This window comes from Gavialis gangeticus, unplaced genomic scaffold (genome assembly GCF_001723915.1).
Source record: "Gavialis gangeticus isolate Ggan-Ray unplaced genomic scaffold, GavGan_comp1, whole genome shotgun sequence".
Taxonomy (NCBI): Eukaryota; Metazoa; Chordata; order Crocodylia; family Gavialidae; genus Gavialis; species Gavialis gangeticus.
Window position 1 is genome coordinate 134,563,757 of NW_017729022.1, and position 16,499 is coordinate 134,580,255.

Below are 16,499 nucleotides of genomic sequence, written 5' to 3' on the forward strand. Positions count from 1 at the left end.
CATGGGTGTTTGGTTTCCATTCCTTGGTGTGAAGAATGAGTGCATCAGACTGAACCAGTTTTCAAGTTGACAGTGTCCTTTTTAAATAAATGACACAGTTTGTTTTTGTTTTTTGGTAGGCATCATGCATTAAGGGGAAATCTACAGTGACACTGAAAGTTATCCTTAATCAGCTTCAGCTGCAAAAGCTGTCCTTCTCCCCTCCATGTTGTATTCCTACAAAATCTATCCTACTTGTACTGCTGCTTTTTTGAGCACAGCACAAAGATATATCCCAGGTTGCCTTAAGGAGCCCATCAAGGAATTGGTCTACAGCTCCTTGTCTCTCCTGTGATTGTTTTGAATTATGGGCAGTAGAAAGTCAAAGTATAGAAGGCCAGACATTGGGAATGGTGCATTCTGGGATTGCTGTCTTGGTTGTCTGGGTGAGTTCTAACCACCTCTTGGAGAGGGACAGAGAAGGAGGTGAGTGTGGGACTAAAACTAGAGGTTGAATGCAGGTTTTGCAATGCAGATGGCTGGTGAGTGGTTTTAAGGTTTTCACTAACTGTCAGTGTAGATAAGTGATTCTCAGCCAGGGTACAGTGAAAGCCTTTTAAGGGTGCTGCAGCATGCTGTTTAATATTAGCATTGTTAGGTGCGCAAACACCTACACATGAGCTAAGTACAGACAGTCAAAAAGGCTAAGGCTGAATTGATTTAATCTTTGCAATTTAGTCTAAACTGCATAGATTGAACCAACAAGCAAGTGAAGAGACATTCACTTTTTGATTCCAGAAATGCAGCCCATGCCTGCAGTGGCTCAGGTCAGAAGCCAGGGATGCTAAAGCAGGCTTCCCTGCTCTGCTGGAGCTGACCGCTTGGGCCAAGGCTAGCCCACCCACCCTGCTAGAGGGGGCATAGTTTATGGGGGGGGTGCAAAGCATCTTGGGATGCTGGGGGACTGGTGAGTGAACGTGAATCTGGAGGGCACCTGGGACAGAAGTTCAATAAACCAATTTAACTTAAATCAGTTAGTCTGATATTGCATCCATCCAGGTTGTTTTTTGTTTTTTGTTTTTTAAACCGGTTTCAACCATTTTAAAAGTGATTTATGTACACTGAATTTCTGTTGTGTTACAGATTTGAACTGCTTTCCGATCACTTATGTCTGTTTATGTGTAATTTCTGTCCCTATCCATGATGTGCAAGATAAACCCAGTGATTTCAAACAGGAATTCACAATGTCAAAAACATTCTGCAATGTTCTTTGCAACAGTATGTTTGCTTTGGTATTTTTCCATAGTCAAAAAATGAGTAAAAGTTAAGAGCTGGCATTTTCTGTGTGGTGCTTTGAATCTAATGAGAGGTGCCGTGCATCTAACGAGGTTGAGAACCACTGGTGTAGACATAGCCTTAATTCTATACATTGCTTTTAATCCATCCACACTAGAAGGGGAGGGAATTGGCAGGAAAACTGAGCAGGTACCTGTGATCAGTTAGCAAAGGGATGTCCATACCTAACTGGTTGTAAGTCAGGTAGCAGCCTATGTGCTCTTGCAGTACTGATGGTACCTCATTTTCTAGGAGGCATGTTTGTAGTGGCCCTCATCAGAACTGATCTGGAAAAAAAGGCCGTGACTGATACCATGTGTGAAGAGTTGCCATGTCAGAGCAATAGGCACTTGCCAAGGCAGATATCAAGGGAAATAACCTGTCATGGGGGCACAGGGCAGGTGTGCATCTCAGTGAAACCATTTTTTCTCTCTGTTGTGGGGGAAATAAAGTCAGTCGTAACCTGGCTTCCTGAAAAAATGCTCCTCTTTCAGGAAAGTACCTAAAGCTTATTCTGACCTCCATCAGCAGTTTGCCACCATCACATCTGATGCAGTCATGAAAATGCATGAAAATGCTGTAGGAGGCAGACCCCACTAGAAGGACCCAGCAAACCAGCTTGCCATCCACTCCCCATTCTTTATCCCCATTCCATATAGCAAGGGGTGGTTCCTTCATCTGCTCAACACTAATGGCTTTCTTCAGGATGTTTAGTGTGGGACTACTTTGGATATTTTTACTTTATGCAATATGGTACTTGATGAGGCGTTCCAGTCTTTCTATTTATTTATTTATTTATTTATTTATGTGCATATGTAAAGAGTGTTGGAATTGGGACACACAGTTCAAGCCCTGCTCCATAACTCGCTTCTTGTGTGACACTTTGGGTACATCTCTTGTACTCTGTCTGCCTCACTAGCTTCAAAATGGGAATAACAGCACTTCCCTAACTCAGAGGTGTTGTGAAGATAAAGGCACCAGCTAGTGAGGTGCTCTGATACTATAGGAATGAAGATTGTACAAGCACCTATGACACATGAGCATTATCTTGCTTCCTCCTAGTTACTTGCCTTGCTTAAGTTTGGAGTAACAACATTGTGTGATGTCCTAGACTGCAACTTGATTTGAAAACTTAATTTTTAAAAATGTTTAGTACAGAGCCACATTTTTTACAGATATATGCAGAATGGCCTTGATTTACTATTGCTTTGGAATAACTGAGCTTCAAATCTTTGTATTGTCTGTAACTATTTAGTAGAAATATGCATTTGTTTTCAGGATGATTTGTATATAAAAAAATCTTAACTATGGCTTTTACAATACAAGGAACACTTTTTGCAGATTTTATACAACTATGAAACAGTATTATAAGTGCTAGGAAAAAAGGAAACGATTTTTAATGGAATACAGAATTAATAAGAGTCTGTTGTAATGGAATTTAATACATATCACTGTGATCACTCCTGGGTAAATAAAATCTCTTGTACATATATGCTATGCAAGTCTCATAAACATTTTAGAACTTGTCTACATTTGAAAGTTAACTTGGACTAAGCTGGAATAGGATTTTTTTTGTCATAACCATTTTTTAGTTAATCAGCATGTAGACACTCTAATTACAGAATAAAAGTACCTTGTTCCTGTAAAGCTGAATCTGCTTTCATTTTTTTCTGAAATAACTGTATCCACAGACAAGCCGGCAGTAATTTAGTACTACTCTTTTCAGTAATGGAAATACATTAGGTTATAAAAATGGAGATGAGCCATGTGGTATTAAACTGTGATAGTGACATTTTATGAATAATACCTTAAGGGTGGCTTTGAGGAACTGCTACTTCTGAACACTAAAGATAAGGTGGAGAACAGTGTAGCATCTGTTTTGCAAGTCTAATGTTCTTGTTTTCTCCCCTCTTGCTAGGACTCCACTGTTGTGACTCCAATTATCCTTAAAACAGATCCGTTGGGATTTTTCTTCTATTGGACAGATCAAAATAAGGTAAGAGAATAAACACCATCTTTATCATCATTTTGAGTGTCACAGGTGGCAAGAAAAGCTGTGGTCAGGATGCTTTTCCCTCTAATGCTGACACAGCAGATTAAGGAGGCTCATACCAGTGTAAAAAGCTCCTCAGTGACTGAGCAGGTAATAATAGCACCTACTTAGTCCCTGTTGCACAGGGCATGGCATAAGGGTAAGTTAGCATTAAATGGAATTTCTCATTTTTCTCACGATCCCCAGTTTAACAGTCCTGTGGGACACTGGCAATTTGTTTCAGTTCACACTGAGGGATCAGTCTTGTGGGGAAGTCAGTGGGCATCTGCATGCATGCAGGTTTTCATCCTTGGTGAGTTTGGTCCAGAAATGGAGGCGTTTAAAGGTACCTTAGCAAACCTCCATCCTCATTTATGGTGTGTTTTTTGGCCACAGCTGCAGAACTACGCCTACATTTCTAAGTGGGCATGTCTACATGAGACATTGACTGCACAGTAGCCTGATACTAGTGTGCAGTAGCTTTGCATGGTAAAAATGGTGACATGACGCTACTGCATTGTATTATTAGGTTAGTGCACAGTCATGCCACAAAAAAGGCATTTGCCGGCACTACTGTGTAGTAGCTCAGGTTATGGTACACTTATTTAGTACTTGTTTAGAAAAGTAGCAAATGCGTGCTAATGGCTGTGCAGTAGTGTCTTGTGTAGATGTGGCCAGTTATTACTAATCATTGCTGGTCTTAACTTTCTTTTAAATGTGCTCCTATGCACTTTAAGTCAGTTACATGGTTAGGGAGCTGTTGGGAAGGCTGAGGGCCTGATTCACCGCTACATCATTCCAGTCCCCCATCCGTGTTACTCCACCAAAATCAGTGTTATCATATTCCCAGCTGATGGAGTCAATAAGTGTGGACAGACGTAGTCAGGAAAACATTTCATACACCTTTGAAATATTTCAAAGGACCAGCTGGAAACACATGCAAGCCCTGTGAAATCTTTGTAAAGTGGCCGAACCACTCCAAAATAGTGCCTCTGTACATGGAAAAATTAGGTGGAGCGTTCAACTTGTTCCATGTGCACTGAGACAGTGCTATGCAGGGAGGAGTGGGATGGACAACCTGTTTTCCATCTGGATACTGGGTCCTCACTGGGACTTCCACATCTGCTGCTGGGACCTCTGCCAGACCAAGAGCCAGGCTTACCCGACCCCTGCCGACTTCTGGTGGCCACTGCCACTGCCAGAACCAGGCCCTTCTGTTTCAAGCCTCTCTACCTCTACACTTGACTGAGAAGGGAGGAGGAGAGGCAGAGGGGATTGAGGCAGGCTCCCCCTGCCTCTCTCCCATTTATTCCTCTACTCAGCTCTTAACTCTCCCTTCCCCTTCCATCTTTCTCATGTCCCTGTGAGGTTGGTGAGGGGAGTGAAGAGTAGAGCTGTAGGTTGGTGCAGTCTACTCTAGCACCCTTTTGCAGAAAAGGCTGCAGCATTTGAAACCTTTCCAACAGGAAACATTTCAACCAGGGAGATGCATATACATCTAAATTGTTGTTCTTTTTGTGTGTCCCCTGGCTGAAATATTTCCTTTATGAAATGTTTTCAAGTGTGTTTTTAGTTGGAAATGTTTCAGTTGTTACATCTGTCCACACCCAATGGAGTTAAACCCATGTAAGAGTAGAGCTGTGCTGTGGTGGGTCTAGATCTCCCATTCATGTTTTCCTCAGCATTGCTGTGACTTAAGGTCATAATACTAAAAAGAGAATGGTTCCACTTTCCCAAAGTAAATTGTTACGTTACTTTGTTATAAAATAACTTACTCTTGTATCTTGTGCATGATATTTCAGTGATTTCAGCACCTTGTTCTGTTCATATTTATATTGGGTTCAAAATAAAGCCACAATACCAGGGCTTCTTCAACTTCATTTACAAAAAAATGCAGCTTTTTCACAAGTTTATATTGATTCAGGGTTTGCACTCTCACACACAAGGAAAGATTGCCTGAGGAAATAAGCAGGTATTAAATATTCAGTTGCTAGAGGCAATATGCAGTTACTTTCAGATACTAAGATAAAAAAAAAAAATGTGTTTACTTTTCAGAGGAGACTGACCTGTTTTGTGGGGGGGGGGGGTTGTTTGTTTTTTGGGTCTCTCTTTTTTTTTGTGAAATGTATTTGGGGATAATAGGTCAAAGTTGCACAGGGTCCTTTCTTTCTTTCTTTCCTTGGTTGTTCTTGTACCAGGAGATTGTGTTAAATATTATGCCCCTTCTTAGAAAGTCTTCAATTGCTCTTTTGGGCTTTGAGCCAGGCGAGTACTTAAATACTTGTGTAAGATTTTATAAGTGGTATGAATAGCCCCATGGAAGACAATGGGATTATATTGATTTGTTTCATTTTGAGGACTGAGTCCATAATCAACTGTTAATGGGTTTTTTTTCCTCCTTGAATAAAGCAATTGTATATGTACCAAAATAATAAAAAGTTACTTTAAAAAAACAGAATTGATTGGAGAGTTTTTCTGTTCCATTTTTTATAACGTTGGCATTATGACTCTTTTGGTTTCCTACTGTTGTCTGTAAAAACAGTGTCTTGAAGCAGTTTTATAAAGAATGGCTATTTATAGAATTGCTGTTGCCATATTCATGAAAAAAATGCCCAGAGCATTTTTTAAAATGTTGGATATTTGTACAAGAGACAAGTGTCAGCCTGACTTTTTTTTTTAAACTTGTAAATCAAGCCTCTATAAAGGGCAACAAAAGGGATTTTGTTCTGTTAATAATTCATGACAACTAAGTAAAGCTTGTTTCCAAAGCCTATCCAAATGGTCCCTTTATTTAAAGAAATCAAAATGTTTCCATGGGAGGAAGAAACACTTTCTCCCTGTGTCATGAAGGTTTTGATTTATGTTTGTTGTGAAATTGAGAGACTTGAAAATGATGCTAAAGTGAAGTAATGGTTGCATTGTTTCTCTCTATTAGCCTGTATTATGTGCATCTTGTGATGGAGGGACTGTTTGAAACTAATATTAGGCCTGTGCAGTCTATTTGTATTTTTTTGTTGTAAAGTCATTTGCCTTTGTCATGATGCAAGCCTATAATTTTCTGGATGTAGGAGGATAGCTAAACTAAATGAAATGATAGCTGGTGATCTGGATTTATCTGACCGCTGATGGTTAAACTGTTTTGCAGCTGGGTTTCCAGAGAAGACATGAGTAGCACCACAAAAGTCTCTCTGCTTCAACCATCTTTCTTTATTGCCTTTTGCCCCTACCCCTCTGTGCCTGGATAAAGTGCCCAAATACTGGTAGATCATGTGGATGAATCCTCCATGGTCTAAACAAAGCTTATACTGATTAATATGACTTGCTCTATGTGAGGGAAGCTTTTGAAAACATGCCTGTCTGGCTCAGTAAAGTGGTATTCACCAGCTCTGCAAAGTGACATGTTTAACCTGTTTGAACTATGATCGTTTGGTATGTGCATTGGCATGGAGATGGAGAACTAACCCTTATCTACCTCATCCTTTCTCTCTTCCATCCTTCTACATCTTGCTTCTTGATTTCAGCCTTCTGCTGAATGTGATACTGTCAACAGGGAAGGAAACTGTCCAGAACACCTACAGGTTATTTGGACTGCCCTTTACTTTGTGATTCATGTGGGTATGCAGTACATATAAATCTGACACTTCAAGTGCTTGGTAAAGATATATGCTGCCTTTTCATTTCTCTATATCAGGGGTGAAATTGTGGTTCCACTTCAGATTTTGGGAGTTTTGTAATTGGTTTGAATGGAGGCAGGATTTCAGCACAGGTAGATGGGAAGGCCAGCTCTCAAGTGCTAGTAATAGGTAACTCCTTGCTTCTCTCATTACATTTGTTCCACATGCTGGTTTCCACTTTTTCTTTATGACTTGTTGCCCAAAGGTTGGGAGTAGCTTGGGATAACTTCCCTGGTATATATCAATCTTTCAAATGGTATGGTTCAAGTCAAGTAGTGTGCCCAACAACAGAAGGTAAAAATTTTGCCCCCCAAAATTTTGCTTAAGTAATCGGTGAGAGACTTCAAGATGGCTCATCGCAATCTATGGTTGGGAACTGCGAGAAGGGAGATCATTTACACATCTGCAACCACCGACGGATCTTCTAAGTGATACATTTTTCTCAAACTTGTTCTAATATTTCTGACAGGTGGTAGATCTTGCAAGTCATTCTGCTATCAGTCAAAGATGCAATAATATTTTGGACTACATTCAAACCATTCTCTACCTCTTGGAAGAAGCAGATCGACTTGATTTTATTCAGTGTAATCAATGGTAACTAAATTACAAATGCGGAGCAAATCCTATGTTTACCCATGTATACATAAGCTTTTTCAAGAACTTCTTCTTTTGCCTAAATTAATAAACAGGTATACCTGTCTCAGCACATTGAAATCTGAATGGGACGTGGATCTCTTCATTGTTCATCTTTTTAATGATCAATTATGCTACCATTTTAAAGGCTGTACAGGTGCTCATCATTACACTATGAAGGAAGGGACTGATGTTCAAAGGAAAGATATTGATCTATGTGTCGTTGCCTCCCACCCCTTTGGAGGTACTATGCAGAAGATGCAAATAAACTACATTTATGCCTGTTGGAGTTCTAGTTGTTCTGGCATTTGTGATACTGCCCATTATGAGTTTACTAGGCAGAACAAATACCTCATTAAAATTACAATGTGAGGGACATAGAAAAAACTTATTTTATTTTTTATGTTGGTTTGATCCTGTATTATCATAGACACTGGCATATTAGGACAGCCAACTTGGTAAAGATCAGCAAACCACAATACACAGCTTTCTAGGTCTGTTTATTAATGTATGATACCCAGTGTGGTGGCAGGACAGAAGAGAGGTAAGAGATGGGGAAAATGTGCATAAAGGACTAAACCAAGTGTATCACCTTGGAACTTGGATGCACGAACTCCAGGCATGGTATAAAGCTGGAAGAAAATCATAATTTTTTTAGCATCATAAATGTTCTTTCTTCACAATCCAAACAGGGTCCATAGATGCCAAGTATCCCCAAAAGTGCTGGCACAGAACTTGTGTCTTATTGAGCTGAGAGGAGAGAAGACAAAACACCCAAAAGTGAAAGGAATCTAGTAATACTCTGAACTAAAACTATGCCCAGAGCTCTTCAACCCTGAAGATGTGAGCATGTTGCTTGAGAACTCGCACTATCCTTAACCTGAAATCTAATTTACAACTTCTGATGACCCTGTTGTTTTGAGACTTACTCCGGAGAATAAAGAACAGAGGCAGTATGACTAATATATACTTGTGGAATTCTAACACAGTTTGAATGGAAAAGGTCAAGGGATTGGTCTAAGGCTGTTTGTGAGCATTTCGGAATGTTTTGGTAGTGGAGGCAAGGAAGGTGGAGTATATTAGCATGATCTGGAAAACAGCAGTAGCTCTTTGGTGTTTAGATGGTAAGCTTGCTGTGGCCTGCACTGTTTCTATATGCATGATATGGTTATTGCAATGACTAAGTTTTCTGTGCCGTCCCAAAACAAACAAAATGTAACAGCAAAATGAAAATTGGCAGTTAACCTCTGACCTTTTCGTTCAAGGTTGATGGCAGCAAGCATCATGGCAGTGATGCATCATCATCAGACACTGATGATGGATGTTGTAACTTGAGATGTGGCTTATCCAGTTGCATGTGTGGCTCCCAGAAAGAGGCTTGATTTAGGCCTGGGTAGTCGTCATAGTATGAGGGCACTGCCTTCTTCTACTATTGGAGGCTCCATTTCAGAATCAAGAACTGTGCTCTTTCATGCTTCTCTGCAATATGGAATTAGGATTCTGTATCATGTTCTGGCAATGTATAGACCACATCCAGGAGAAGATGAAGATATAAAAAAGATGCTGGTAACATTTCAAGGATGATCTTCAACAACCTCTATAGCTGAACCAGTGTGTTTTCCCACCCTGTTCTGCCCAATGAAAGTAATAACTAATGAAAGAAAGATGGCAAAATATTTTCAGACTCTTGCGGTTATCTTTTTCCTTTAGTAGTGAAGCATGTTCTCTAAGAACCAGGGTGGATAAAAGTCAATGATTTTTTTTTTAAAGTAAAAAAAACCCGTAAAATGATTTTTTTTTTTTTTTTTTAAATCAGGGATTTTTGATTTAATCATAATTTTTTTAAGATACTGTTTTAAAAATAAACTTTTATATAAAGATAGTCTTAATTTAAATTATGTTAACGCTCAAAGATATCATCATGGAATAGAGATTATAATTTCTAATTGTATACTATTTGAAACAATATATTCATGCAACCTTTTTAGAAGTTTTATTAATAAGTCATAAGTGGCTATGAACTATATTAGGGGCCCAAATCTGGGGGGTTCCCAGGGGCTCCTCTATAGATTGGTAAAATTAAAGAAAACCACTCCACCCAGTGGGACTCAGTGCTCAGTCTAGAAGATCCCATTAAGCATCTCTGTGAAGCTTAGCTTCTGTTCTCAAACTGTGGATTTGTGTCTCCAAACATCATAGGCAGACAACGTTCTTTGGATAAATGTGATATCTTTTATTAGACCAACTAAATAGTTGGAAAAATTGTTTGCAAGCTTTCAGACACAAGCACCCTTCTTCAGGCATAAGGAGAGTTTGTTATCTCCATCCTTGTTCACAGCATGATATGGAGATGGAATAGACCTGATTACATACCCGTCACCCCTATTGTCTCTCTCCAAGTTTGTGTACACGCAGTCAAGTCCTTGCCTTTCTCTAAAAGTGCAAAGTTTCAAGAAGTTAAATGGATAAAGGATATCAACCAACAAGAATGCACTTTTTGTAGAAAACAATGATTAAATCAAGGCTTCCTGACCAGTGGTTTAAATCATGATTTAAATCAATTTAATTTAAATCAAATCCACCCTGCTAAGAACATCCTTTGTTGGTCCAGTACGAGAACAAGAATAACCTTTGTGATGAAATAACATCAACCAAGCTAATGATTGATTGTTTTTGATCACTGGAATTCTGCTTGAGAGGACATTTGAAGGAAGGAAGGGTACTCTGGAAGACACTGTAATAAAATGGCCATACTGCTGTTTCTCTGCTAGGCAGACATAACAACTAGCTGAAAAGTAGAAATTTCAGAATGCTTTATATTCTGTATAATCCTTCTTGTTTGGTCAGTACCTGACGTAAATAATTGCTCTGAAAGCTTTTCAAAAGCTGTGTTGAACCAGTAGTTGGCTATATATATATTTCAGCTGAATAGTTTTAGCTGAAGTAGAAACTGAGCCCAGGTGAAAATGCATGCTATTTCTTTTGATCATCTAGAAGAGGGGATTTCAACCTTTTTTGATCATTTTACCCCCAAATGGCTGGACACAGAGCAGTGTACCCCCAGCCACCAAGCAGGGAGGAAAGGGTGGTGTGCGGCTGGATGCCAGGCGTGGTAGGGAGGGTGTTGCGTGGCTGGATGTGGAGTGGCGACAGCTGCTATGTGCGAGCTTCTGTGTCTGGCTGGATGGGTGGCGCCTGCGCAGCAGCATGGGATCATGCATGGCAATGCTCCATCCACACCTGCCTGTGTATACCCCCTGGGGCCTTCTCAAGGAGCCCCAGGGGTATGCAAACCCCAGTTGACAACCCCTGAGCTAGAAGACAAGTCTTGGCTCACAAATTTGTAGATGAGAGTTAATACCATGGAAAGATTATTATCTGCATATATGTGCATAATGTCTATTCCTGTGTGGCCACAATGACTGATGTGGATCTCCGAAAAAGTTCACCCACAGCAGGATCAGAGACTTACTTTGCAAATGTTTTGAAAAATATCAGTTACAAAACCATAACTTGATTTCCATTTTAATTGTCCCTAATTCTTTTAGTAATTATTCATAAGGTGTCTGTGATAAGTTATGGTACTGTAATTTATGTATACCTTGGCTAATATTTGTAACCAATCAGTATTAATCTGATTACATGGATGCTTGGTTTGAGATATTTTTCAAATCTGCCTTGACAATTTAGATGCACCGTTCCATTTGAAATCAGTCGGTGGGATTTAAAATGTGCTCAAGCCACCCAGGAATACAAGTTTCATGGTAGTTCTGAGAGAACCCTTCCAGTGTGTCTAAATATCTTAATCAGGTTGGAAAATCTCAGCCTTGCTTTTCACACTTGTACAAACATCATTTTTTCCAAATCTTTTCTTTGAAAGACAAATAAACTTATAACTTGGCTACAGCTAACATTTTATGCTTATTTTTGGTTCTTTTAAGTGATGTAGAGATGACATGGCTACTTCAGGAGTCATGGAAATATACTCATATTATTGACCTTCAGTTTCTGCATCAATAGCTGTATTTTGCCTTAAACGAACAGCTTTGTGTTTTAGCTTAGGCAGTCCTTGGAGGAAGAGTGGTGGGTGCAGACATAATTTCCTTTGAAGAACCCACTGCAGCCTATACTGCAGTGACAGTTTCTCCACTTCTTGGACTGGTGCCTTAGGTGCTATACCAATGAAGGTGTGGGCCTCTGGCATAACTAATTTAGGTCTATGTGCTGTTCAGCCACAGGGAGCCTGACCCAATGCATAGGGATAGAAATGGATTGAGAAGAAAAGCTGCATATCCACATAGAGCCAGCTTGACTAGTGACTGTATGTACAATAAGGATCTCAAAAATACTTCTGCTGTTAAATATTGCCTCTTGTTGAAATCCTTGAAGCACTAGTGAGAAAAGACCTAGGTCATCTCAATGTTAGTTGCAGGATTGTCACCCATACTGGTTTAATTTGCAGATTCGCTGCTTCTGTTTTTCTATCAAAAACTAATTTTGACAGATAAATCCAAATTTGCAGTTCTGCCTTTCTGCACATTATTTAAGCACCAACTTGGAATGCATGTATCAATCATCACTGGACTTACTAAGGTAAAAAAAAAATTTTACCTTTAACAAAAACAATCCCCTAAATCCTGGCTGCGTGTTAGATTTTATTATGCCTTCTGTTCTGTGCTGTTATCAGGAACATAAAAATCTTTGTTAAACAGAAGATAGGACACTGTTTTGATTATTTTTATTTTAGTTGTTTTTAGCTTGGAATTTCTTTTGCCAGTGAAGTTTAGGGTGCTGGAATCAGTAGACATTAATGCTTGCTTCATTTGCATGTAGGGTGCCAGCTGATTTTCATGCAAGTACTCAAATGGCTCTTAACATCAGTTTAAAAAAGAAAAATTAATAATCATGACAAGCCAGCGTCTGTTACACATTTTTCTTGCTTCAGGAAAGTTTCATAGTTATAGCAAAGCCAGATGATAGTTTTGCATTTTAGTGCTTTTTAATGAATTACGTGCTAGCCTTTTGGACACTGCTGCCTTCTTTCTTAAGCAGACAAGGAGACATTTTAACTCCATTAGTTACACCCAGGAGGACATACTTTAATTGGTTTTCAGTAGTGAGCAGGCGCATCCGTACAGGCAGACTGACAGACTCTTTGTTTATTTTTAAAGTAGAGAGGTGGGTCACCACATTTGGACTGAAATAACAGAGAAGGTGCTGGATGCAAGGGGGGCAGCTGATACTCTTATTCCTGATTTCCTCCTATAACGGTGGCCATGTCTACATGAGACGTGGACTATGCAGTAGCTCGTTACTACTGCACAGTAGTGTTGAATGGCAGGAAGCATGACATAATGCTAGTGCACAGTAGTAACGAGCAGTCAGTGTCACCTAAAAGCTGTTTGGCGATGCTACTGAGCAGTAACTCTGGTTACTATGCAGTCATTTAGTACTTGTGTTTATAAGTGCTAAAAGACTGTGCAGTAACGACTTCACAGTCAGCGTCTCATGTATATGCAGCCATGGTATCCAGTAAGACTAAGCAAAGCCACAGTTTTGAGGTCTCAACTGCTCTTCCTCATCACTGCCCTAGAGAGGACTACCATTCTGTATAGGACAGTCAAACTACCTTGACCTAAAGTAAGATTGTGGACCCAGAATGACATTCTTGGGATCCATTTGCCATAGTTGGGGGGTTGATTTCCAACCTGGGAGAGGTGGTTATATGGCCAATACAGCTGCTGTCTGCCACTTGGCATGGGAACTTCCCTGCATCACATTATTGAGCGTGGGTGAGTTCCCATTACAGGGTTTCTCAGCGTTCACAGAATGGATAACACTGTTTTGCTCATTCAAGAAGGTGAAGAGGTGAGCTCACCACACTCCTGAAGTACCTCTGTTGGAAAGAGATTTCCTGTAGCAGAAAGAGGAAAAACAAAATCCAATAGGTGGAAGTTGAAGCTTGATAGAAATGAATGTTTAAATAGGGAAGGTAAGTATAATTTATCTAGGGTTGCACTTCCTTTTCTGTCCCTTCAATTCCTGTCTTTGTTGGAGTAAGTGGTAAAACTCACTTTTTCTTAATGGTGCTAGGATTTCACCTAGGATGCTTTTCTGGAGCTCCTGCTACACATTACATATATTACACAATTAAGTGGTTAATCATCCAATAAATTTTAGACTGGCCACATGTGCAAAGTAAGGCTGGCTACAAATGCAAATGAATTAGGACATGATAAAAATGTCTATCCAGCTATAAAAAAGAGCCAACCAGTTAAAGTTAGTGCTTGAAAATTTGTACAATTCTATAGCTTGTTCCTATCCAGTTTTTATTTGAACATTTAGCAGGGCCCAAAGAAATGCTGTAGTTCAGTTACAAATCACAGGTTCAATGAGGAATCACTGGGTTATATTCTACAGCCTGTGCTACACAGGCAGTCAGACTAGATGGAGCTTTGTTGTTTGAATGGGATTATATCAGGTGGTTGCCTGTGCTAACAGGGGGACTGGACTTAATGACTCTGGAGGTCCCTTCCAGTCTTTTGCTCCTACATGATCATAACAGTCTCTTCTGACCCTTGCATCCCAGATAGATGATTGTTCTGATGTGTGTAGGAGGGCTTAAAGGCAGTACCGGGAGGAAGAGGTAGAAACATTTTAAGGAGGATTGTCCAGAATTAGGCTTGGCTTCAGTACCCTTTTAAATAGTGGGTCCTGCTTCTGCTAAGTTAAATTTCTATAACCCCATTCAAATCCAAGGAGCTGTGTCCACACACATCTGCTGGGGCTTTGGGTGAGTATTTTTAATGGTTATTTGAGTCTATTCTAAACTTTGGTTTGAAGGCAGAGCAGTTCTTAGTGACACACAGGCCAAAGATCTTTTAATTAGATTTGTCTATATCTTTACAGTGAGTTTGACTAGCAAACAGTAGAAGCTTGCATTACATGTTTCATGTGCAGCAAATAATTTAATTGCCCTGCTATAATATATAATGGTACCAGGTTTTATAACTAAAAATTCCAGCTCCAGCTTCCAGCTGTTTGGCTGAATTTACTCAAGGGTGAGAATACTCAACTGTGCCTCCTGACAGCATGTCATTAAACACATTCAGGCTACTGTCTCCTGCTGGAGAAAAGGAGGATGGACACACACTTTGTAACCAAAGTATTTCGAAGACCCAGTTAATATGTATTTTTTTTATCATTGAGAAGAGATGGTAATTTATGTCTCTCTTAAATAATTAGCTTTGTATGCTATTTCAAACTGTTCCTCATAAGTAAATATTGAGATAGCAATCTTAAAATGTCATCAGTAAGATCCTTCTACAGTAAGTCACTGTCTATCTGTACCGGGGTAGGCAAAATATGGCCCGAAACCTGTATCTGGCCTGCCAGTTGATTCTATCCAGGCTGCACCTGCGGGCAGTGGCTCTGGTCTCTGCTGGCACAGTTGGGAACACTGGGCAGAAGCAACCCCACCTGCCTGGCACTACATGGGAGCCTGGGAGATGGAGTCTGACCCTACAGTGCCAGTGCTGCTTACACCCAGCATCCCTCATGACTCCAACATAGGCTGGAGCCTTGCACATCTACCTGGCACTGTGCAGTGAAGGTGGAAATTGAGTCCCTGCCCTAGGCCCTGCACAGCAGGCAGGGGGGGAGGGGGCAGGGAGGGCCAAGAGGTGGGGGCATTCCTCTCCTTCCCTCCCCTCCCCTGTGGCCCAGTTCCACAGATGGGGCTCCAAATGCCATGGCCCTGCCTCCAGCACAGCATGGCTTTTAGCTCTGTTCCTGCCTGCTGCTGTCAGCCAAACCGGTAGTGCGCAGGATGGGGAAGAGCAGCTGAGACAAGATGCTGCAGCCCCAGGTGGGCTCATGCTCCCCATGCTGCTTTAGCACCAGCCTCAGCGTGGCTGTGGGGAACTCATTTGTGAGTGTGTGTGTGTGCATGTGCGCAGCCCTCAACAGGTCGCCAGTAATTGCCCACCCCTGGTCTATACAATAAGACGTAGTCACAAAGACTTTCTGTCAAATGTTACGCATGATACAGATAAATAGCCTTCTGCTATAATTGCAAGATACAATCTGCCCAGTAGTCAAGAGAAACAGGAGACACACATTGCACTGAAATTATGCAACACATTCTTTGAACAAGATTTTTGGGGTTTTCTTCTTTGGGATCAATTGGGGTTTGCAGATTTGGCTGTCTGTTTGTTTGTATGTCCTGAATGATAGGATACATGCAGGATTTCCTGATTCACTTCCAGCACTTCAGTAAATCTGGATCTTCCTGGTTGATATAACATACACCTTCATACTTCTAGGATCAACCCAGACTCATGAGAGAACTTTGGATAATCACTTTGTCCTTTTGTCGAGTGAACATTGTCTCATTCCTTTAAAATGAATTGAAGAAAATTCCTGAAAAGTGACTCTGAATGATTAGTGAGTTAGTGAAAGTGTTATGTTTGCTGATCATAACAGACTAGTTTGTGGTTTATTTTACTTTTTTACTGTTCTTTTCCCCGTATGGCATGCAGCTTGGTCTGCTGGTACTGCTTGTGCTAAACTATATTTTGCATCACAGTAGAATTAGGCTTTTCTGCAGAGACTTGATTATGTGTTTGTCTAGGTAGTCCTATCCAAAATAAGGGACCTCTGTATTTAAAGTTTGAACATATATCTAACTGGGTGCACTGATAAAGATTTTCTTGGTCGATATGGCTACTCAGCCATCACTATTGGCTGATACTGATCCAATAGCTGATATATAGGAATGCAGTTCAGCAGCTTGGAGAGCAGCCTCCTGCTAGTAAGTCTGTGGGGGGGGGCAGGGGGTGGAGGGA

The 16,499-nt window shown here is 40.4% G+C and overlaps 1 protein-coding gene across 4 annotated transcripts in view; it reads left to right on the forward strand.

Moving 5' to 3' along the window:
• Window positions 1-16,499, forward strand: part of PLCB1 (phospholipase C beta 1) — a 948,624-nt gene that overhangs the window by 30,260 nt on the left and 901,865 nt on the right. For all 4 annotated transcript variants that reach the window (XM_019516220.1, XM_019516217.1, XM_019516218.1 and 1 more), the window contains exon 2: window positions 3,233-3,310. In XM_019516220.1, the coding sequence (XP_019371765.1) occupies window positions 3,233-3,310 (78 nt within the window). The remainder of the gene's footprint in view (window positions 1-3,232; window positions 3,311-16,499) is intronic.